General features: G+C 51.7%; 2 protein-coding genes across 3 annotated transcripts in view; both read left to right on the top strand.

Annotated features, from left to right (window-relative positions):
• Positions 1-1,446: 1,446 nt before the first annotated feature.
• zgc:86598 (STKc_CK2_alpha domain-containing protein) lies at positions 1,447-16,560 on the top strand. 2 transcript variants are annotated; one of them, XM_042332233.1, is made up of 12 exons: positions 1,447-1,522; positions 7,685-7,847; positions 9,323-9,434; positions 10,043-10,144; positions 10,847-10,897; positions 11,907-11,966; positions 12,362-12,445; positions 13,043-13,153; positions 13,930-14,031; positions 14,417-14,517; positions 14,935-15,083; positions 16,107-16,560. In XM_042332233.1, the coding sequence occupies exons 2-12, from the start codon at positions 7,747-7,749 to the stop codon at positions 16,217-16,219; spliced, it is 1,086 nt and encodes a 361-aa protein (XP_042188167.1). In that variant the 5' UTR covers positions 1,447-1,522; positions 7,685-7,746; the 3' UTR covers positions 16,220-16,560. The 2 variants fall into 2 exon arrangements, with proteins under 2 accessions (XP_042188167.1, XP_042188168.1); XM_042332234.1 differs by lacking the exon at positions 1,447-1,522 and adding an exon at positions 7,181-7,263.
• A 5,326-nt stretch (positions 16,561-21,886) lies between these two features.
• rnf19a (ring finger protein 19A, RBR E3 ubiquitin protein ligase) overlaps positions 21,887-23,412 on the top strand; it is a 31,667-nt gene continuing 30,141 nt past the window's right edge. Inside the window, exon 1 of the mRNA XM_007901232.2 lies at positions 21,887-22,049. The gene's annotated coding sequence lies outside the window, so the exon portion shown is untranslated. The remainder of the gene's footprint in view (positions 22,050-23,412) is intronic.

The following is a 23,412-nucleotide window of genomic DNA, read 5'->3' as shown; positions in this document are numbered from 1 at the left end:
ACAGTGTTCATACCATATCAGACAACAGGAAATTTCCACGTTCCATATAGTTGGTTTGGAAACATACTAATCCTTGCATTGGATGTACCTTGTCATGCCCTCGAAGCGCTTCATAATAATAATAATAATCCTTGCATTTGATATAGCGCTTTTCACGTCGGGAGGACGTCCCAAAGCGGTTCACAGAACACACTGTAAAGTGAATTGACCGTATATTTGTGGGCGAACGCGGCAGCCAATTGCGCACAGCGATGTCCCACAAACAGTCGTGGATTGAAAATGACCAATTTTTAATGATCGTTTTTGGTTTTGGAGGGATTATCATCACCCCCATCCTCAAAAAAACCTTCCCCCTGGACCTATTCCCACTCTCCAGCCGCCGCACCACCTCCAACCTCCCGCGCCTCCCCAAGGCAGCGTACCGAGTCGTTGCGACCCGGCTTTGTTCGCTCTTTCCTCTGGCCGTTCCCCCCCCCCCCCCGTGATGTGAACCCCTCCGGTCGGGTTTCCGTGCTGCCCGCAAGCGCGCGCTGTGGAGTCCTGTAGCTCAGCGGTTAGAGCACTCGCTTTGCAAGCGAGAGACCTGAGTTCAATCCCAGGCAGAGGGCGAAACCTTGGGCAAGTTTCCTTACTCCACACAGAGCCTAATAATAATCCCTCCAAAACCAAAAACAATAATAAATTGGTCATTTTCAATCCACGACCGTTTGTGGGACATCGCTGTGCGCAATCGGCCGCCGCGTTCGCCCACAAACATATACAGTCAATTCACTTTACAGTGTGTTCCGTGAAGCGCTTTGGGACGTCCTCTCCCGACGTGAAAAGCGCTCTATCGAATGCGAGGGTTATTATTATTAAGCGCTGCGCGGCCCTGTGGTTGACCGTGAAGGCGGGTCGCCAGGCGCCAAGTTTACGCCGGTGATTGCTGGCCAGGACTGGAGCAGAGTGATGTGCGTGTGTTTCTCGTGAGGCAGCGGGGGCTCGAACCCTGGTACGTGACGAGGCTGCGAGGCTGTTCCCGTTGCCGTTGCCCAGGGCAACGCCCAAACAAATCCAACGGATCCGCCCCCTCGCAGCTGCGATTCACCGCCTGAGGCTGCCGACGCTGGGTCCGCGGGGCAGGCTGGGAGGTGAGGCGGCGGTGGCGCGGGGCAGGCTGGGAGGTGAGGCGGCGTAAGGCGGAGTGAGGAAAAAGTGACGCGAGGGACGATGGGAGGTGAGGCGGGCTGGTGGGTGGGGGCGCGGAGCAGGCCGGGAGGTGAGGCGGCCTGAAGCAGGAGTGTTCGGGGGAGGGGGGGGGTGTGGGAAAAAGTGGCGCGAGGGATGATGGGAGGTGAGGCGGGGGAGGGCGCGGAGCAGGCTGGGAGGTGAGGCGAGGCGGCCGTTGCCCGCGGAGAGGAGCCGGAGGAAGAGGAGAGAGGGAAGGTGGTGGTGGAGGGAGGAGGAGGAGGAGGAGAGAGAGAGAAAGAGAGAGAGAGAGAAAAGGAGGAGAGGAAAGCGGGGAAAAGGCCTGAGGTGCCAGGTGAGCGGCCCCGCAGTTACCCCCCGCCCCAGGCTCCGCGCCACAGCAGGCCTCAGGCCTCTCCCCCCTCCTCTCTGTCTCTCTCCTTTCTTTCTTTCTTTCTCTCACTCCCCTCCTTTCTCTCTCTCTCTCTCTCTCTCTCTCACTCCTCCCTTCCCTTCTCCCGCCTCCCCCTTTCTACCCCCATCACTCTTCCTCCCCATTCCGCCCCCTCACTCTACCCCCCTCCCCCTCTCCGCCCGCTTCCCGCCTCACTCTCTCCCCCCACCCACCTCCCTCACTCCATCACTCCTCCCTCCCACTCCCCTCCTCCCTCCCTCCCTCCTTCTTCCCGCCCTCCCTCCATCTCTCCTTCCCCCCACCTCCCCCCTTCTCCCCCACCCTCCTCCTCTTTCTTCCACCTCTTCCTTCCCCCTTCCTCTTCCCTCCCTTCCTTCCTCTTTCCCCCCCTCCTCCCTGCCTCTCCCCCCCCCTCCCTCCTCTTTCCCCCCTCCTCCCTTCTCCCCTCCCTCCCTCCCTCTCCCCCCTCCCTCTCTCCCTCCTCTCCCCCCCTCCCTCCTCTTCCCCCCCCTCCCTCTCCCCCCTCCCTCCTCTTCCCCCCCCCTCCTCTCCCCTCCCTCCTCCTCCCCCTCCTCCTCTTCCTCCTCTCCCCCCTCCCTCTCTCCCTGCCTCTCCCCCCTCCTCCTCTTCCCCCCTCCCTCCCTCTCCCCCCTCCCTCCTCTTCCTCCTCTCCCCCCCTCCCTCTCTCCCTGCTTCTTCCCCCCCTCCCTCCCTGCCTTTTCCCCCTCCCTCCCTGCCTCTTCCCCTCCCTCCCTCTTCCCCCCTCCTCCCTCCCTGCCTCTCCCCCCCCGCCTCTTCCCCCTCCCTCCCTCTTCCCCCCTCCCTCCCTGCCTCTCCCCCCCCCCTCCCTCCCTCTCCCCCCCCCTCCCTCCCTGCCTCTTCCCCCCTCCTCTTCCCCCCCCTCCCTCTTCCCCCCTCCCTCCCTCCCTCCTGCCTCTTCCCCCCCCTCCCTCCCTGCCTCTTCCCCCCCTCCCTCCCTGCCTCTTCCCCCCCCTCCTCCCTGCCTCTTCCCCCCTCCCTGCCTGCCTCTTCCCCCCCCCTCCCTCCCTGCCTGCCTCTTCCCCCCCTCCCTGACTGCCTCTTCCCCCCCTCCCTCCCTGCCTGCCTCTTCCCCCCTCCCTGACTGCCTCTTCCCCCCCTCCCCTGCCTGCCTCTTCCCCCCTCCCTGACTGCCTCTTCCCCCCTCCCTCCCTGCCTCTTCCCCCCTCCCTCCCTGCCTCTTCCCCCCTCCCTCCCTGCCTCTTCCCCCCTCCCTCCCTGCCTCTTCCCCCCCTCCCTCCCTGCCTCTTCCCCCCCCTCCATCCCTGCCTCTTCCCCCTCCCCTGCCTCTTCCCCCCTCCCTCCCTGCCTCTTCCCCCCCTCCCTCCCTGCCTCTTCCCCCCCCCTCCCTGCCTCTTCCCCCCCTCCCTCCCTGCCTCTTCCCCCCTCCCTGCCTCTTCCCCCCTCCCTGCCTGCCTCTTCCCCCCCCCTTCTCCCTCCCTCCCTGCCTGCCTCTTCCCCCCCCTCTCCCTGCCTGCCTCTTTCCTCCCTCCCTGCCTCTTCCCCCCTCCCTGCCTGCCTCTTCCCCCCCTTCTCTCCCTCCCTCCCTGCCTGCCTCTTCCCCCCCTCTCCCTGCCTGCCTCTCCCCTCCCTCCCTGCCTCTACCCTGCCCCCCCTTCCCTCCTCTTCCCCCCCAATCTCTTCCCCCCCCGCCTCTTCCCCCCAGCTTCTTCGCCCCACCCCACCCCGGCCTCTTCCCCCCTCCCCACCCTGCCTCCTTGCCCCCCCCACCGTCGTCTCCCCTGTCCCTCTCCCCCCCACTCCTTCTTGCCCCCATCTCCCTCTTCCCGCCCCTCTTTCCCCCTCCCTCTCCAGCTCTCTCTCCCTCAGGTCCCAGCAGCTCTCTCTCTCTCTGTCTTTCGCCTGGTGAGGCTGTGGTTTGGTGTGTGTCTCAGGCTCTCCTCTTTCCTGCCACACATAGCTAATCTCTTCAGACAGTGCTGAGAAGGGGGAGAGTGTGAGAACTGTGTCCCTGTCTATCTGCGCTCAACAGTCTCCACATCCAGGGGTTTAAAGTGGTCACCTCTGAGCTGTGTTAAGTTCACGCTTTTAATAATAATAATATTCCTTACATTTGATGTAGCGCCTGAGCACATTGTCGAGAAGCCCCAAAGCGCTTCACAGAATATACAACAACAACAACAAGATTCCATTTATAGAGCGCCTTTCACGTCGGGAGGACGTCCTGTGAAGTGCAGTGGCTGCATTTTGTGGCAGCAGCCAATTGCCCTCAGCGGTGTCACGGACAGTCGTGGATTGAGTGACCACTTTTTTAAAATATGTTTGAAGGGATTATTGTCCTCATGAAAAGCCATCTCCAGCAATCGACTAACAACCGGGTTCCTACCTACTGCTAGATAAACCGAGGCCTGTCGAGTAAGGAAACTTGCCCAACGATTTGCCCTGCCCAGGAATCAAACCCAGGTCCACTCGCTTGTGAGGCAAGCGCTAAGATACAGGACCCCATTTTAGTTTTGATCATCTGTAAAGCTGCAGTACAACCCGGGGTTTACATGTTACAGAGGAATCCAGAGGCTGAAGCAATCTCCCTTCTTACGTTTGTCAGCTCTGAAGCCCTCGTTTCTCTCAGCTGATCGAGGGATGGATTTTGAAGGAAACAACATGCATTTGATCCACTGTCTCTCAATTTGAAATGCTCTTAAATTTGCTTCACAGGCTGGTGTGGTGACTGCCTTCGTAGGCAAACATGGTGGCAATTTTACAACTCCATGGCGGTATTGGAACAGAGAAGGGAGTTTCTCTCTCTCCCCCGGTGTCCTGGCCAGCAATCCCCCAGATAGAATTGGTTACTCACTCCATACTGTTTATGGGAAGATGCTGCGTGCAAATTGGCTGCTATGTTGGCCCATAGAACACACAGTGACTACACTTTACAGGAAAACCTTACTGGTGCTTGTGGAGATGTGCTCCAAAAGGGAAAGGCGCTGTATCAACTGCAAGGATGATTATTATCATTATTGCTTACGATGATTATGTTTCACCAAGACCACAGAGGTTAGGAGAATGTTTCTACACCGAGGGTTTAATGCATGGAACACCTAACCCAAAACGCTGGCCAAAGCCCAATCTGTATTTGAATTGAAATGCAAAAGGGATAAATATTTGAAAAGGAAAAATGTAAAAGTGGGGGTGGGGCGGGAGGGTAGAGGGCCTGAATGGCGAGCTGCTTCAGAGAGCCAGCCGGTAACTACTGGCCGAATGCCTCCTGTGTGCTGTAAAGTTGAGATTCTGGAGCCCTGAGATGATGATGATGATATTAATATTAATAATAATCCTTGCCTATGAAATAGCGCCTTATCGTGTCGAGATGCCTCAAAGCGCTTCACAGGATATACTGTAAAGTGTAGTGACTGCGTATTGTGTGGGTGAAACGCAGCAGCCCAATTGGGTACAGCAATGTCCCACAAGCCCTTGGAGTGAGCGACCAATTTGATCTGGGGGATTGTCGGCCAGGCCACCGGCAAAGGAAACATCCGTCTCTTTTCGACTAGCGCAGCGGGATCTCTTAACGTACACCTGATCAGGTACAGACGGGGGCCTCGGTTTAATGTCGCATCCCTAAGGACGCCATCTCTGACAATAGAACAACTCCACCCAGCACTGTATTGGAGCGTTGCTTAGACTATGTGATTCCAAGTCCCAGTGTGAGGCTTGAACCCACCCACAACCTTCTGACTCAGAGGCAAGAGTGCTATCACTGCGCCAGGCTGCACAGGCTGTCGGGATAAAATAATCCTCTCACCTGATCTAACCGTTTTAGCATCAAAACAGGAATTGCTATTGATTTGTAGTGCCTATTTGAGGGCAAGTTTGGCACCCAATTTGTGCACAGCAGGGTCTCTCTCTCAGGCTCGGGTACACACTCACACATGCTCACAAACACTCGCACACACACACACACACACACGTACACTCACATACAGCCACAAAGTGAGTGTGTGGTTATTCTGGGGGAATATTGCCCAGAAACCTGGTACAGGAGACTGTGTTCCTCTCTCTGGGGAAGGAGCCTCTAATAATCAGTGTTATTGATTTCATCAGTTGGCGTTTAGGAGCCACAGATGCTGAATTCAGTAGCTTTGCAGAGCATCGGAGACTCTGAGCTCGCAGTCTGGGTTGACGCTCCACCACAGGTCTGGGGGACAGAGAGAGAGAGAGTGAGAAAGAGCGCTGCATTGTCAGGGGTGATGTCCTTCAGGTGAAACGTTCAACTGAGACCATCCTCTGACGTCTTCAGGTGGACTGTAGGGGTCTGACTCATCACCAAGCTTAAGGATATCCAAACCAATACAGTTCAACATATGTACGTTCCCTGTACTTGGAAATTTCCCTGTTGTTGGAATGGAATGCGCACTCTCTCCCTGGAGGGAAGCACGCTGCTTACCTAATTCCTGAGATTATTGGGCAAAGGATGGCAAGAGCCAAGGCTTGTGGGACCCAGTGTGCGCGTTGGGGGTGACTGCCGGAGTTTAACCAGCTAAAACCACACAGCTTGCCATTGATATCACTGCCTGGCCAGCTTGCCCGCTGCTTGTCCAGCTCGGACCACCCTACCCGTTAGCGTGTTGGCTTGCAGGGTTAACCGGAGCTGAATGGGAAGAATTCCTGTCTGCCCCTCCCAAGTGTTTGTTGATGATCCAGGCTGGTCGGGCAGTCAGTGGCAGAATAATTCTCTGTTAATAATTTGTATTATTATTATTACTGGACTCGGTTTTAATGATTCACAGCCGTGAGCTTCCCACACGGTACGTAGTTGCTCTCTCTCCACCTCTGGGCAGTGCCCAGTGTGTCAGCTCTCAGTCCTTTTAAAACGTGCGACAGTGAGCGCGGGAGCGGGAGGGAAACCGCGATTTCATAAAAGCATAAGAATTTGCGGGCGAAAGAAGACCGAGGTCCACCTCGTTCGCCTTCCACCATCCTGGCAGTCGCTTGACATGTTGCGTCCCAAACTGTATCCTGAATCTATCCCGAGATATTATTTTCTAGCAGAAATCTATCTTAATTTGTTCTTGAAAGGATCAAAAACTTCTGCTTCCACCGGCTGTTTCTCAAGGGAACCTGTTCCATAAGTTTACTGCTCGCTCACTGAGGTAGTGTTTCCGCAGATTTTTTCTGAATTTACCCTCTTCAGTCGCAGGCCGTGTCCTCTGCTGCTACTGTTCAGTTCAAGATAAAACAGCTTATCATGGTTTACATTATCTTGTCCCTTCTGAATCTTAAAGAGCGTAATCATATCGCCCCTCAACCTTCTCTTTTGTAGCGTGAACATGCCCAGTTTATATAATGGCACCTCATAGTCCTGTCTCTCCATCCCCTGAATCATTCTGGTTGCCCTCCTCTGTATCCTCTCAATCACTATTCAATATTCTTTTTTTATATATTTTTATATTTCTCCAGAGAATTGTTACACAGCGAAACCTATCAAAGGACCTTTGCAGCGACTACTGTTCACTGTTTCGACCGTTTTTGTAGGAAAACACTACGACCAATTTGCACGCAGCAAAATCTCACAAACAGCCGTGAGGTGAATATGTGATGAGTCTGGGGGATTGTCAGCCAGGACACCAGGAGAGAGTGACATGCTTCTATTTTCCAATTGGGTCCAATTTTAACATCCCCAGGTAGTTAGTCGTTCACTTTGTGGCTTTTTTGTGGGTCGTTCCTGTGTGCAAACTGACCGCTGGACTCACATACAAATAAGCACTTCACAGCCATCAGTGTGAAGCATTTGAGACCGTCTTATCAACAATAATAAAGATCTTTGCATTTGGTCACTCAATCCGGCACAGTTTGCGGGACACCGCTGTGCGCCCACAAAATACATTTTAAATCGCGTTATAAGTCAATTCCACTTTACAGTATATTCTGTGAAGTGCTTTGACACGTCTCAATGACATGATGAGTTGCTATATAAATGCACGGATTATTATTATGATTAAATCCAACTGCCCGACCGAGGAGATGAAAGCAGATATTGAGCCACCGACTGACCTGCAGCCGCCATTTAACACAAAGCTCAACCCTTTGGCTTCTTGTTTCCAGGCAATATTGGAAGGAACCATTTCACCTCCTCTCCTGAACCATTTCACCTCCTCTCCTGAATCATGTCGGGGCCGGTGCCCAGCAGAGCCAGGGTGTACGCTGACGTTAACACGCAGAGACCCCGCGAGTACTGGGATTACGAGTCGCACGTAGTTGAGTGGGGGTGAGTGCAACATTTTCTCTCTCCCCTCTTATCGAGACACTGACTGCTCCTCTCCCATCCATTGGTGCAGTGGGGGCTCTTGCTTCGGGTCAGAAAGTTGGGGACTTTGAGCTCACAATCCAGGCTGATGCTTCCGTGCAGCCTTGGGGGGGGGGGGGGAGAGCGCTTTCAGGTGTGCCGTTCATAAGAACATAAGAATTTGCCAAAGACGTCAAAGTCCATCGTCAGACTAAGATCATCGACCTGAAACATTAACTCACTTTCTTCTCTATAGATGCTGCCTGACCTGCTGAGTGTTCCCAGCGACTTCTACTTTTATTTCAGGTTTCCAGCATTTTGCCTTTTGCCACGGTCCATCTAGTTTTCTGCTTTCACCGTCTGTCTCCCATCAGTTTACTACTTGCTCACTGAAGTAGTGTTTCCGCAGATTTGTTCTGTTAAATCTATTTGTGTGTGTGTGTGTATGTAAATACATATGTTAAATCAAGGCCCCTGCTGTGCCTTGGGACTCCCATCCCCTATGAAAGGTGCTTCATAAATTAATGTGAATTTGTTGTCGTCGTCGTGCCAATATTGGAAAGGGAGGAGTTTCTCCCAGTGTCATTGGACTGGCCAACAATCCTGAAATTCTGCTGTGAACAAAGTGACTGCCTCTCTTGAAGTGATTTCAATAACAGTCACTGGAGTGGGCAGTAATTAATGAAAGGCTTTTTGGGATCCGGGGCAGCGCAAGAATACAATAATAGTAATCCTTGCGTTCGATATAGCGTTCTATCATGTCGGAAAGAAGTCTCAAAACGTGAAGACATGCTATAATGTAAATTGGATTGACTGTATATTTTGTAGGCGACAGTTGCGCACAGTAGGGTCCCACAAACGGTCGTGGAGCGAGTGACCAATTTTAATTGGGGAATTGTTGGCCAGGAGAGAGAAACTCCCTTCTGTTTTCAAATATCTCTGTGGGATCTTTTACACCCACCCGAACAGGCAGACGGGACCTCGGTTTAACATCTCATCCGAAGAGCGGCACCTCTGACAATGCAACGCACCCAGAGCGCTGCATTGGAGTGTCATCTTAGACTGTGTGAGTTCGTCTCAATGTGGGGCTTGAACCCACTACCTTCTGACTCCCGAGTCGCGAGTGCTACCACTGCGCCAGGCTGTCACACAAAATTCTTTCTTCCCTTTATCCGCATCTCTGTCCCTCAGACACAGCTGCTCATTCTCACTTGTGTCTGTGCAGTGCAAGTAAACCAATACATGAAATTTTTTTATATATAAAGTTTTACTTTGCATTGCTCATAATGAAGCAATTGAGCAATGGGGTTAGAGTAGAGAGCTCCAGTGGGGGAGCGAGCACCAGCACAGACACGATAGGGAGAGAGAATGAGATCAGAGAGATTTCCCCTTATAAATACTTTATGATATTTCTGCTCTCTTGCCTAGACTGACTCTGCTTTCCCTGTTTCTGACAGAAACCAAGATGATTATCAGTTAGTTCGGAAATTAGGCCGTGGAAAATACAGTGAAGTTTTTGAAGCGATTAATATCACAAACAACGAGAAAGTCGTGGTCAAAATCCTCAAGGTGAGTGTGACGAGACGGCTCTCAGTATTTGAGTCAAATATTATCAAAACATGAGTTGGGCAAGAATTTGTTTCGTTTGCTTAAAAAACGTCTGCTCAGCCGGATGTCCCACACATGCGAAAACCCAGCAGCGTGCTTATGAGTGTCCAAACCAAACTGTGAATTCCATACATCCCATCTACACATGGAAATCCCAGAGATTGGGAGTGAGAATGTTGGAATGGAATGCGCACTCTTAACAGCCAAAGCTTGGGCACCCCAGACAGTGCGGTCAGGGTGACTGCTGGAGTCTAACCAGCTAAAACCACATAGCTTGCTATTGAGAGCGCTGTCTGACAAGCTTTCCCGCTGCTTGTCCAACTGGGACCGCCCTACTCACGAGGGCTTTGGTTTGCAGGGTTAACAGGAGTTGAGTGGGAGGATTCCCTGCCCCCAGCGACTGGACTGCCCTTCCAGGTCCCACCGATGAGCCAGGCCGCGCTATCATCGGCAGTGATGATTGTTACCTTCCCCAACTCCTTGCCCTCTACTATCTCGCCACTCCCTCCCCCTCCTCCCCTCCCTTCCTCACTGGGTTGGCCCTGAATGTCATCTCTTTGCTTCCACAGCCGGTAAAAAAGAAGAAAATAAAACGAGAGATAAAGATCTTAGAGAATCTGCGCGGTGGCCCCAACATTATCAACCTGCTCGACATAGTGAAAGATCCTGTGGTGAGTAACAACAACAACAACTGGCATTTATGTAGTGCCCCTCACGCGGGACAGAGTCTCGGGGCGCTTAACAGTGGTGGAGCCAGATGCCGAGCCAGGGAGTGGTGGGTGGGTGGAGGATGAAGTTGGAGGGAATTTGAGGAAGAGTGCTTCAGACTTTCAGGGCGTAGTGGCTGAAAGCACAGCCGCCAATGGTGGAACGGAGGGCACGAGGGACTGAGCCAGCCGAGCGGAGGCGATGGGTAGTGGATTGGGGAACAAGCAGGACGGAGACGTGGGGAAGTGCTAGGGCCAAACATGGCAGCCAGTTTGCACACAGCAATGTCCCACAAACAGCCATTTAGTGACCAATTTGTTATCTGGGGGATTTCAGCCAAGGACACCGGGAGAGAGAAACTCCCTTCTCTTTTCTAATAGTGCCGTGGGATCTTTACCATCCACCTGAAGGAAGTTTCCCCCTGTGTCCTTGTCAATAAATTCCCCCCCCCATAAACTATTGGTCACTCACTCCATGACTGTTTGTGGGACACTACTGTGTGCAAACTGGCTGCCGAGTTTTGGCCACAAAAACTCCAGCGCACTACACTTTACAGTATATTCTGTATACTTTGAGACGTCTCAACAAGGCGATCAGGCGCTATATCAAATGCACACAGCACTAAACCTCCTCCTTTCTCTCCACGCCTCGGGTCGGCCCCTCAGTCTCGGACGCCTGCGCTGGTGTTTGAACACGTAAACAATACAGATTTTAAGGTAAGGGTCCCAGATAACACTGAGGGTGTGAGTACAGGGTGTCCACAAAGTCCCGTTACCCTCCTGACACAAACCAGGGATATAAGACTGCGGAGGAGATGAAACATGCCGCTGGAGATGTGTTTCACCTCCTCCCTCCATCTGTGTTACGGCGGAAGTGGCACTGATCATGGCGAGGGGATCGTTATCTGCCATGAAAATGATAGCACTCACTCACTCACTCACTCACTCACTCACTCACTCACTCACTCACTCACTCACTCACTCACTCACTCACTCACTCACTCACTCACTCACTCACTCACTCACTCACTCACATCGATCCTCTGGACATCTTAAGTACCGTTAAACACTTGTACTGAATACAGTAACTGCTTCTAAACCCAATTAGCATCGTTCTGCCACACGTTTCAGTTGTCGATCAGTGCGCTGTAGGAAAAAAAAACTCACATGGGGGTAACATGACTTGGTGGACACCCTGTCTATTTGTGCGTGTGGGGGTTGCCCTGTTCTGTCTTGCCCTTTCCAGCCCCTTGAGACGTCCTCATTAGAGCATAAGAATTTGCTGGCGAAAGAAAATCAAGGTCCATCTCATTTGCCTTTCCACCATCCTGGCAGTCGCTTGACACGTCATGTCTCAAACTATATACTGTATCCCCAGATATTATTTTCTAGCAGAAATCCATCTAATTTGTTAGCCGATTTGTAACAAACAACATTTTCTGCTTCCACCGCCTGTCTCCCTCGGGAGCCTGTTCCATAAGTTTACTACTCGCTTACTGAGGTAGTGTTTCTGCAGATTTGCTCTGAATTTACCCCCTTTAATCGTCTTTAATGATGGGGGAGAGGGGTGGGTGATGGTAGGGGAGAGGAGTAATGAGGAGGAGCGGTGATGGGATGGGGAGAGGGCCGGGTGATGGGGGAGGTAGAGAGGGGTGATGGGAGGGAGAGAGGTTTATTGGCGAACCTGGCGATCGGATGGATAATCAGACTCTCTCCATTTTGACAGCAATTATATCAGACGTTATCTGACTATGACATTCGATTCTACATGTATGAAATTCTAAAGGTGAGAATTCTCGTCGTCTGTCTGTCATTGTCATGGGCGGGGAGGCAGCTGACAGCCTGGGCTGCGAGTGTGGAGGGTTGTCAAAGTGTGCACAAGTCAGTGTGTGTTTATATCAATATGTGCATTTATGGGGCGGCGGGAAGGCTGTGTGTGTATGTTTGTTTGGGTGGGTGGGGGGGTGCTGTAAATTGATGCACGTATGTTGGGATGGGGGGTGGGGTATGCGTGTGTGGAGGTGTGACGGCAGTGTATTACCCTCTTCCCCCCTCTCTGTGTCTGTCTCTGTGTCTCTATCTGTCTCTCCGTTTCTCTCTGTGTCGTTCTATCTGTCTCTGTATCTCTCTCCGTCTTTCTCTCTCTCCTGTCTCGCACTAATCTGGGTGACTCTGCTGTAGGCTCTGGATTACTGTCACAGTATGGGCATCATGCACAGAGACGTCAAACCACACAATGTCATGATCGACCACGAACACAGAAAGGTACGGTGCCCCGGTCACTGCCCTAAAGACGGTATCTGCTGAACTGTTCCCACTGTTGATTGATACCCGGGGAAGCTTTAAACAGTCAACTCCAGCCTGGAGACAGAACCAGGAAACTTACAGCGCAGGAATCTGCCCTGCTCTCAATTTATCCTGTGAAGCGCTTTCAGACGTCTCGACAACATTGATAAGGCACTATATCCGATGTTTATTTCTCTCCACTGCATCCCTAAATGCTCCGAGACGTTGCCCTGTGTGAAGGGAACTATGTAAATGCAAATTGTTGTGTTAGCTTCTCTGCCCCTATCCTCTGGAACTCCATCCCACAGTCCCTTCGCCTCGCACATCCCTTGCTTCCTTCAAAGCACGCCTTAAGTTCCTCCTCTTTGACTGCACATTCGGCCACTCTCCTCTCCCTACCCTCCCTACCCTCCACCCCTCCTGATCCCAACTTGGGTCCAAATCCCTGTCGGCCCAGCACTTTGTAAGGCGTGACGTAATGAGGGGGAGCTGCAAAAGGCGCTGTGTAAACGTAATGTTCTTGTTGTTGTGTCCCTCCTTGCTGTCTGTACTGACGGTGTGTTTTCTGGGCTGTAGCTCCGACTGATAGACTGGGGGCTGGCAGAGTTCTACCACCCAGGCCAGGAGTACAACGTGCGGGTGGCCTCCAGGTATTTCAAGGGCCCTGAGCTGTTGGTAGATTACCAGGTAGGTAAGCGAGCCCGCTAGCCACACCAGCATGGCCCCGGCACTTTATACATAGAAACCTGCGTGCGATTGCCTATAACATGATTCGTCCCGTAACATAGTGGTTAGTGCGCTCGCAAGAGAGACGACCTGGGCAGGGAGAAACCTTAGACAAGTTTCCTTACTCCACCCGCTTCTCTTTACCCAACAGTAACAAAGAAACAAAGAAACGTAGGAACAGGAGGAGGCCGTTCAGCCCTTCGAGCCTGTTCCGTCATTTTCTAAGATCATGCCTGATCTGTACCTCAAATCCAATTACCAACCCGTATCCCTTAATATCCTGACCTAACACGTATCTATCCATCTCAGTTTTGACAATGTGAATGGATCCAGCATCCGCAGCCTTTTGGGGGAGAGGGTTCCAGATTTCCACTACCCTTTGGGTGAAAAACTGCCTCCGAATTTCACTCCTCAGTGGCCTGGCTCTTAATTTTAAGACTGTGTCCCTTGTTCTGGATTCCCCCACCAGTTAGTAGGAACCGGCTTGTTAGTCAAATTGGTGGATCGCTTTCTGGGGGTAAAGTTAAAAAAAAATGGGTCAGTCAATCCACAACTGTTTGTGGGACAGCGCTGTGCAGAATTGGCTGCCGTGTTTCGCCAACAAATTCACATCCAAATCCACTCTACAAGGATTATTATTAAAAACATCTCACAGTGTTTCCTGTGGTCCGGAAGGGGGTTTTGGGGGGTGTGGCATAGAGGTGGGGGGCATAACGGAGGCTTGGTTGTTTCCCCAGATGTACGATTACAGTCTGGACATGTGGAGTCTGGGCTGTATGCTGGCCAGCATGATCTTCAGGAAGGAACCATTCTTCCACGGTCACGATAACTACGATCAGGTGAGATTTCTCAGTGCGACGGTACATCCTTCAATTCCACACCCCATCACATAATTCCTTGCCAGGCTCCATTCCCCTCTCTTACACCCCTCGATTTCCCCTCTCCTGTATCCTTCAAACTCCGCACCCTATCACCCCAATTCTTGCCAGGTTCCTTATTACAGAACAGATAGATCCCTTGCCTCCTTCAAGTGACGTCTCAAGACCCTCCTCTTTGATTGCACTTCGGTCACCCTCCCTGCCCTCCCACCCCTTCTAATCCCACTGCTCGGGTGCAGACTCTTAACTGTCCAGCGCCTTCGGTGTTGTGTAAATGTAATTTGTTGTTGTTATATAAATGCAAGTTGTGGTGGTGCTGCTGGCTGATCCCTGCCTTTGTTGACAGCTGGTGAGGATTGCCAAGGTGCTGGGCACAGAAGATCTGTACGATTACATTGACAAATACAACATTGAGCTGGATCCACGCTTTAATGATATCTTGGGCAGGTGAGCAAGGCTGCTGAACATTCAATAAGATTCAATAATAACTCCCAAAAGAATAATAATAATAACAATTTGGTCATTCAATCCACGACTGTTTGTGGGACACAGCTGTGCCCAATTGGCTGCTGCGTTTTACTCACAAAAATGCAGTCACTACAGTTTACAGTGCATCCTTGAGACGTCTCAACGACGTGATGAGGCGCTATATCAAATGCAAGGATTATTATAACTGTCAAAAGGGAATTGGATATGTCATTGAAAAAAAATTTGCAGGGCTATAGAGTAAGAGAGGAGTGGGACTAGATGGTGGCTTTTTGAAAGAGCTGGTACAGGCACGATGTGCTGTACAATTCTATGAAAATAATAATAATAATCTTTGCATTTGATACAGCATTTGATCGGTTTCTGTCACCTCCACAGGCATTCTCGCAAGAGGTGGGAGCGCTTTGTGCACAGTGAGAACCAGCACCTGGTCAGCTCAGAGGCCCTGGACTTCCTGGACAAGTTGCTGCGCTACGATCACCAGCTGAGGCTCACAGCCAGAGAGGCCATGGAGCATTCTTATTTCTGTACGTACTCCACCCGCTACTCCCCACTCCACCCCCACTACCCCCTCACCCCAACCGACCCACCCACCCCCATCAACCCGCCCACCCACCCCACCCCGCTTCACAGGATATACTGTAAAGCGAAGCGACTGTATTTTGTGGATGAAACGCGACAGTGAATTGTGCACATCGTTTATCCCCTTTGCTCTGTCTGAGCTTATCAAGGACGTACGGAATAACTGTCTGCCTCTGCCCTCTCTGCTGCTCCCCCACCTCCTCCCCCTCACACTCCGGCCTCCAACTCATCCCTCCCTCCTCACCTTGGACCTCGTATACACCCTCCTCTCTCACCTCCATCACGTCCAAAATGAAGCCCTTGACCCCCCCCCATCTCCATCCCCACCCCTCTCCTCGCCTCCCAGCTCCACCTCCTCTGTTTTTTGGTTGCAGCACAGTTGGAGGCAAAGCTACTGCATGTCTGGCCCTCTGGAGGGCGCCCTTAGTACACGGAAAAGGACCAGACACTTCATCTCCTTCCCTCCTCCCTCTGAGAACAACTACTTTGAGGCAACCACAACTTGTATTTATAGCGTGCCCCTCGTATGGGGCAACACTTCGGAGCCCTCAAAGCCCTGACTTTTTATTTATGACCGGTCAGGTGTCTGCCGCAGCGGAAACCCATCACCGTGCTTAAGAGTCTCCAAACTAAGCTGAGAATTCCACGCCTCCCACCTGAACGGAAAATCCCGGAGACGAGATTGCTGGAATGGAATGCACATTCTCTCCCTGGAGGGATGAATCCTGCTTACCTAATTCCGGACAGAGAGTACAGCATTAGGCGCAGTTCGGCAAGAGCCAAGGCTTGGGGAGCCGGGAGTGCCCAATGGGTAACTGCTGGAAGCGAACTAGCAGCTTTCCTGCTGCTTGTCCAGCTAGGACCACCCTACCCGTTAGGCAGGTTCACACCTCTATGCAGATAAGGGATGTTGTGCTGTGTCTCTGCCTAACCTGGCTGTGTTTCTCTCTCTCCCTCTCTCTTTCCAGGTATACCATCACTGCCCATCTCGCAGCCCCTTGGGCCGCTCACCGGATCTCCAATCATCTCCCCCAACCCCCTGGGGCCACCTATTGCCGTCGTGACCGGGGCACAGCCTTGACCCTCGGGCCTGTCCAGCTGCCTGATCACCGAGGCCCACCTCCCTTCCTCCACTACCCTCCCACAGGAGCCGGAAACCCCCAGCCCGCTGAGGGTGGTGGGGGGAGGGGGGGGGCGGGGGCTCGATGGATGTACGATTTCCGTTCAATACAAATGACAAAAAAAAAAGAAAAACACCAAAACATTAGGCTCCTGCCTGGGCGAAGACTTGACTGTTGGTTTTTTCTGTGTAATTGACCGCTGGGAACCAGAGACAGGCAAAGCTGCCCTATTCCCAGTCAGCAACGTAGTTGCTGTCTTTTGTGACACTGGGTTTTTTTTTTAATAAAAAAATAACACAAACCTCCATTGTAGCAGAGAGCTAGCAAAGGAAAGTGCTTCATTTTCTGTGTCCGTTACAATCCAGCCCCGAACATCAGCGAAGATCCTCGGACGGTAAGGAAAACACGCCGCCAAGCTAAGCCGTCCGTTAATTGCGGTTGGGATAATAATCCTCAACGTCAGTTAGTACATTGGGAACCGCATTTCAACACAACAAGAGTGACAGTATTTTTACTAGTTTACCTGAGAAAGTAAAGTGAGAATCTCTCTAGGCTGCAGGTAATAAAAGGAAAACTTTTTGTGATGCCGTTGTCCTCTTGTATTTCCTTTAGAACCGTGAGCAATGGAATCAGAACAGGCCGTAAGGATCATAGCGTAGTGGTTAAGAGTGCTCGCCTTGCAGCGAGAGGACCCGGGTTCAATTCCAGGACAGGGTGAAACCTTAGGCAAGTTTCCTTACTCCACATACCTCTGTTTACCTAGCAGTAAGTAGGAACCCGGTTGTTAGTTGATTGGCGGATTGCTTTCTGGGGGTAATAATCCCTCCATAAAAACTCCATAAATTTGGTCACTCAATCCACCACTGTGGGAAATTGCTGTGCGCAATTAGCTGCCGTGTTTCGCCTACAAAATGCACACTTTACAGTGTATGTGAAGCGCTTTGAGACATCTCAACGACGTGATAAGGCACTATTATCAAATGCGAGGTTTTTATTACCAGTTAGACCAAAGGCTTGATTGTGAAGGTAAGCAATGCAAGACATTGCGGCGAAATAATGGGTTAATAACATGAGGATTAACAGTGTAGGATGTGGAGGTAAGGAAATAGTTTTTATATTGTTTGACGGTCCTCTTTGTAAATCTCCTTCCCGTACAGCATCTCACACTTCTCTTTACATAACCACAAATTGGATGAATCATTAAGCAAATACGTCTTTGTTCATTTCTCATTTTTTAATGTGTGGCTATAATCCCTCAATAAGTCATATCGTTTGCTGCCAACTCATAGAATCTTACAGTACAGAAGGAGGCCATTCGCCCCAGGGTGCCTCTGCCGGCTCTTTTTAAAGAGCTACCAGCTAGGCCCACTCCCCCGCTCTTACCCTATATTCCTGCAAATTTTTCCTTTTCGACAACAACAACTTGCACTGGTATAGCACCCTCAACGCAGAATAGCGTCCCACAGCGCTTAACAGTGGCGGAGCCGGGGGCAGGGGAGAGGTGGCCGAAAGCACGGTCGAACAGGAAAGTTTTCAGGCGGGACTTGAAAGGGGAGAGGGGGCAAGGCGGAGGGATTGAGGGAGAATGTTCCTGTAGTTTTGGGACGTAGTGGCTGAAAGCACGATCTCCGATGGTGGGGCGGAGGGCGCGAGGGATGAGCAGGTGGCCGGTGCCAGTCGAGCGGAGGATTGGGGAGTGAGGAAGTTGGAGAGGGAGGGAGGTGACGGGGAGGTAGTGGATTTGAACACGAGAGTGAGGATCTTGAAGTTGATCCGTTCGGTGTCGGGGAGCCAGTGGAGCCTGGGCCAGAACTGGTGAGATGTGGGTACGGAGTTTGGTCCGGGTAAGTGTGCGGGCGGCAGAGTTCTGAATGAGCTGGATCTTGTGAATGGTGGAGCTGGGGAGACCGGGGAGGAGTGCGTGGGAGTAATCCAAGCGGGAGGTATCAAACTCATGCACGAGGGTTTCGGCTGTATTTGGGGTAAGGTACGGTCGGAGGTCAGAGGCGGGCACTGTGGCGGAGTTGGAAGAAGGCGGTCCTGGTCAGGGACCAGATGTGGGGGAAGAAGGACAGTTGGGGGTCGAACCGGATGCCTTTTCAATTACCTATCCTATGCTCTTTTTGAAAGCTACTATCAAACCTGCTTCCAGACCCTTTCAGGCAGTGCATTCCAGACCATAACAATTCTCCGGTTAAAAAAAAATGTCTCCTCATTTCCCCTTTGATTCTTTTGCCAATTTATCTTAAATCTGTGTCCTCTGGTTACCGACCAACCTGCCACAGGAAACAGTTTCTCCTTACTTACTCTGTGAAAGCCCCTCATAATTTTGAACACCTTTATTAAATCTTCCCTCAACCTTCTCTGCTCTCAGGAGAATAATCCCAATCTAAACTGGTCTGAAAAGGCTAAACTAACTCCAGCGCAGTGCTGGGGGGAGCGTTGCATTGTAGGAGGTGTCGTCCTTCAGATGAGATGTCAAGCCAAGGTCCTGGCTTATGTATGCCTGATCAGGTGGACATTAACGATTCTACAGCACTATTGGTAAAGAGAGGGAGTTTCTCTCTCTCCCGGTGTTCTGGCCGACAATCCCCCAGATAAAACTGTTCACTCGCTCTATGACTGTTTGTGGGAATGCTGCTGTGCACAAATCGCGTGCCGCATTCACCCACAAAAACAGTCACAACACTCCAGTTTTGAAGCGCATCGAGACGTCTCGATAAAGTCATGAAGTGCTGTATAAAATGCCAGGATTAATCATCGTGGAGTCCTGTGGCTCAGTGGTTAGAGCACTCGCTTTGCAAGCGAGAGACCTGAGTTCAATTCCAGGCAGAGGGCGAAACCTTGGGCAAGTTTCCTTACTCCACACAGAGCCTAATAATAATCCCTCCAAAACCCCAAACAATAATAAATTGGTCATTTTCAATCTACGACTGTTTGTGGGACATTGCTGTGCGCAATTGGCTGCCGCGTTCGCCCACAAATATACAGTCAATTCACTTTACAGTATATTCTGTGAAGCGCTTTGGGACGTCCTCCCGACGTGAAAAGCGCTATATCAAATGCAAGGATTATTATTATTATATTGAATTGTTGACGATAAAAAAACCGTATCGTCATTCCCTTCCACCCGCTGAACGTGTTTTTCGGATTTTTTAATTATTCAGCTTTTTTTTTTAAAAGGCAAACTTTTCAGAAACTGATTGTTGAAATGAAACTTACTTTTAGACCTCCCAGATGCTGACTTCATTTGCGAAACCTTACCGGGAACTGTAACCACAGTAGCGGGAACTGTAAGCGTTGGGTCAAAGAATCATTTCTCAGCAATTGCAAATTGCAACACAATATAACCTTCTCGCGTATTAGCCTCAACTAAGTTGAGCGAGCAAGATCAAAACAGTTCCTCTTAGTGTGGCGATCAGCTACTCTCAGTTCCCCTATGTGGCATTTTTGTTGTCTACCACACACACAAACGCATCTCCGTGCTCAACAGTATTCAAACCAAGCGGTGTGGACCCATAGTACGTAGGTATGTACAGCAACACCTGCACTCTCCACACAGGGTAGAGTCTCAGCGCTTACCAGTGGTGGAGCCTGACTCCGAGCTGGGGGTTGGGAGTAAGCATGGTCGAGGAGGAAGGTTTTCATGAGTGACTTGAAAAAAGGGGAGAGAGGGGGCAAGGCGGAGGGATTGAGGGAGAGCGTTCCAGAGTTTTAGGACGTAGTGGCTGAAAGCGCGACCTCCGTTGGTGGGGTGGAGGGTGCGAGGGACGAGTAGGAGGCCAGTGCCAGTCAAGCGGAGGCGCCAGGTGGTGGAGTGAGGATAGATAGGGAGGTATTTTAACACGAGTGTGAGGATCTTGAAGTTGATACATCATTATGAGGAGCCAGTGGAGCCTGGCCAGAACTGGTGAGATGTGGGTACGGAGTTGGTCCGGGTAAGTATGTGGTCAGCAGATTCTGAATGAGCTGAATCTTTTGAACAGTGGAGCCGGAGAGAGGAGAGTGTTTGTGTAATCCAAGTGGGAGATGACAAATGCACGCACGAGGGTTTCAGCTCCATTTGGGGTAAGGTACGGTTGGAGGCGGGCAATGTAGCAGAGGTATAAGAAGGCGTTCCTGGTCAGGAACTGGGTGTGGGGGAGGAAGGACAGCTGGGGGTTGAACCGGATGCCTAAATTGCGCACTGGTTCGGTGAGTTTGAGGGAGAACAGAGGGAGGGAGGTTGAGGAGTTTAGATCCACAGGAGTAAAGACGTTGACAGGAGCCAAGGAGTGTGGCTTCCGTCCTGTCCACAATCAGCTGTAGGAAGTTTGCATTCATCCAGGCATTGATGTCTGCCAGACAAGCTGATAGAAGGACCTAGAGTTGGTACTGGAGGAGACAAAGTAGATTTGTGTGTAATCCGCATACAAGTTTATACCATGTCAGCGGAATACATTGCCCAGAGGGAGCATATAGATAAGGGAAATAAGAGGGCCAAGGATGGAGCCCTGGAGTACCCCGCAGGTGACTAACAACTGGGTTCCTACTTACTGCGAGGTAAACAGAGGTGTGTGGAGTAAGGAAACTTGACCAACATTTCGCCCTGCCTGGGAATAGAACCCGGGTATATATGAATATACTCTAATGCATAGTGGGGAACGGAGGGAAGGCTTGGCCAGACAGCGATATCAATGGCCGAGCTATGTGTGTGGGTTTTAGCTGGTTAGACTCCAGCAGTTACCCCAACGCACACTCCGGGCTCCCCCCATGCCGCACACAAGCCTTGGCTCTCGCCAACCTGCGCCTAATACTGCCTGGAATTAGGTCAGCAAGATGCCTCCCTCCAGGGAGAGAGAGAGCGCATTCCATTCCAACAAACCTATCCCTGGGATTTCCACGTGTAGTTGGGATGAATGGAATTGGTTTGGAGACCCTTAAACGCAGGGATGGGCTGCGAAGGCTGCAGCGTGACCGGTTGCTTTGGAGTCCTGCGGGCTCGGTGGTGAAGAGCACACTCGCCTTCGCAAAGCGAGACAGACACCCGGGCGGGGTTCAATCCCAGGCGGGGGCGAAACCTTGGGCAAGTTTCCTTACTCCGCCCGCCCGACAATAATCCCTCCAAAAAAATGAAAAGCAATAATAAAATGGGTCATTTTTCCATTTTCCACGACTGTTTGTGTGTGTGTGGGGGGGACGGGGGGGGACGGACGCCGCTGTGCGCAATTGGCTGCCGCGTTTCGCCCGCAAATACACGGTCTGTCCTGTGAAGCGCTTTGAGACGCGGAAAAGACGTGACGAGGCGCTGTGTCAAATGCAATGATTATTATTGTTATTATTATATATTATATATTATTTATTGTGACCCAATGTAGCTGCTGCGGAAGGCGTGGCCCGGGCCAGGTGACGTCACTGAGGGAGGGTGGGGCAACGCGTGCTGGGCGTGGCGGTTTAACGCCACCGCCCGACTGCGTGGCACGTCACCGGGACGTGCGCGCGGCGCCTGGCTGGCTGCGCTGCACGTCACCGCGTCTCCCCGCCGGCTGCGCTTTACGTCATCGCGTCTCCCTCCGGCTGCGCTCTACGTCACCGCGTCTCCCTCCGGCTGTGCTCTACGTCACCGCGTCTCCCTCCCTCCCGGGCGGGGAGCTCGAGCGGAGGACGTGAGGTTGAGGCGGCGGTGGTGGCGGCGGCGGCTGTTGTGTGGCGCGGAGGCCGCCTGAGGAGAGGAGCAGCGGAGGCCGAGGCCGAGCCGCGGGACCGGCGACAGGCAGCGCCATGGCGGGAGGCTGGGCCTGAGTGCTGGCGGTGAGTGGGGTGAGCGGCCCCGGGGCGGGTGCGGGTGTGGGTGTGGGTTCGCGCAGTCTCGCGGGCGGGGATCCCGAGGCTCGGGGTAAATCACCCCGAGGTCAGGCCTCGCGCTCCTCCCGCCCCGACAGTGCAGCGACTCCATTTACACTCTATATATACCCCCTCCATATACTATACCCCTCCCCCTATATATACTATACCCCCTCCCCTATATATACTGTATACCCACTCTCCCTAAATGCATACCACACCCCCTCCCCATATATATATACCATGCCACCCTCCCCTATATACACTATATACCCCCTATATATATTATACCCCTCCCCATATATATATACTACATACCCCCCTATATATACTACACCCCCCTCCCCCTATATATATACTTGTACCCACTCCCCCTATATGTATACCACACCCCTCCCCCTATATATATACTATACACCCCTCCCCCTATATGTATACCACACTCCCTCCCCCTATATATATATACTATACCCCCATATATATTATATACCGCCTCCCCATATATATACTATACCCCCCTCCCCATATATACTGTACCCCCTCCCCCATATATACTATACCCCCTCCCCCATATATACTATACCCCCATATATACTATATACCCCCTCCCCCATATATATACTATACCCCTCCTCCCTATATACTATATACCCCCCTCCCCATATATATATCCTGTATACATCCCATACATACCCCTTCCCCACATATATATACCTTATATATAATATTATATATATATACTACATACCCCCTCCCCACATATATCTATATGTAACCCACATATATACCTATATACACCCTACATATAACCCCTCCCCATATGCACACACACATAAATATACCCAATATACACCCCATATATACCCAACTTCCCTTATATCTACTCCCTATGTATACCCACCCCTCGATATAGAAAGCTTATATACACCCTATAAATACCCCTCCCCATGTATATGTATGCATATGTATGTATCTCCTACATACACCCTATATACATCTCACATATCCCCCTCTCCCCATACATATATTTACCATATGTACCCCGTCCCTATATATATGTGTGTGTGTGTGCAACAACAAATTGCATTTGTACAGCGCCTTTCATGTCAGGAGAACGTCCCAAGGCGCTGGACGGTCAGGGATCTGCACCTGAGCTGGTGGCTGGGATCACGTCGGGTTGAGGGTGGGGAGGGGTAGGAGGGTGAGTGAAGGCATGGCGAGGTGAGGCAGGCTGAAGCCTGCCGAGCAAAGGGAGCGGACAGGATGATAGAGGGTTACAGGAGGTCACAAAGGTAGGGAAGCGCAAGGCCGTGGAGGACTTTGAAGGTGA

This window comes from Callorhinchus milii, unplaced genomic scaffold, assembly GCF_018977255.1.
Source record: "Callorhinchus milii isolate IMCB2004 unplaced genomic scaffold, IMCB_Cmil_1.0 Scaffold2, whole genome shotgun sequence".
NCBI classification, from domain to species: domain Eukaryota; kingdom Metazoa; phylum Chordata; class Chondrichthyes; order Chimaeriformes; family Callorhinchidae; genus Callorhinchus; species Callorhinchus milii.
Note: the sequence above shows the minus strand (reverse complement) of the source record. Positions and strands in the feature narration are given on the sequence as shown.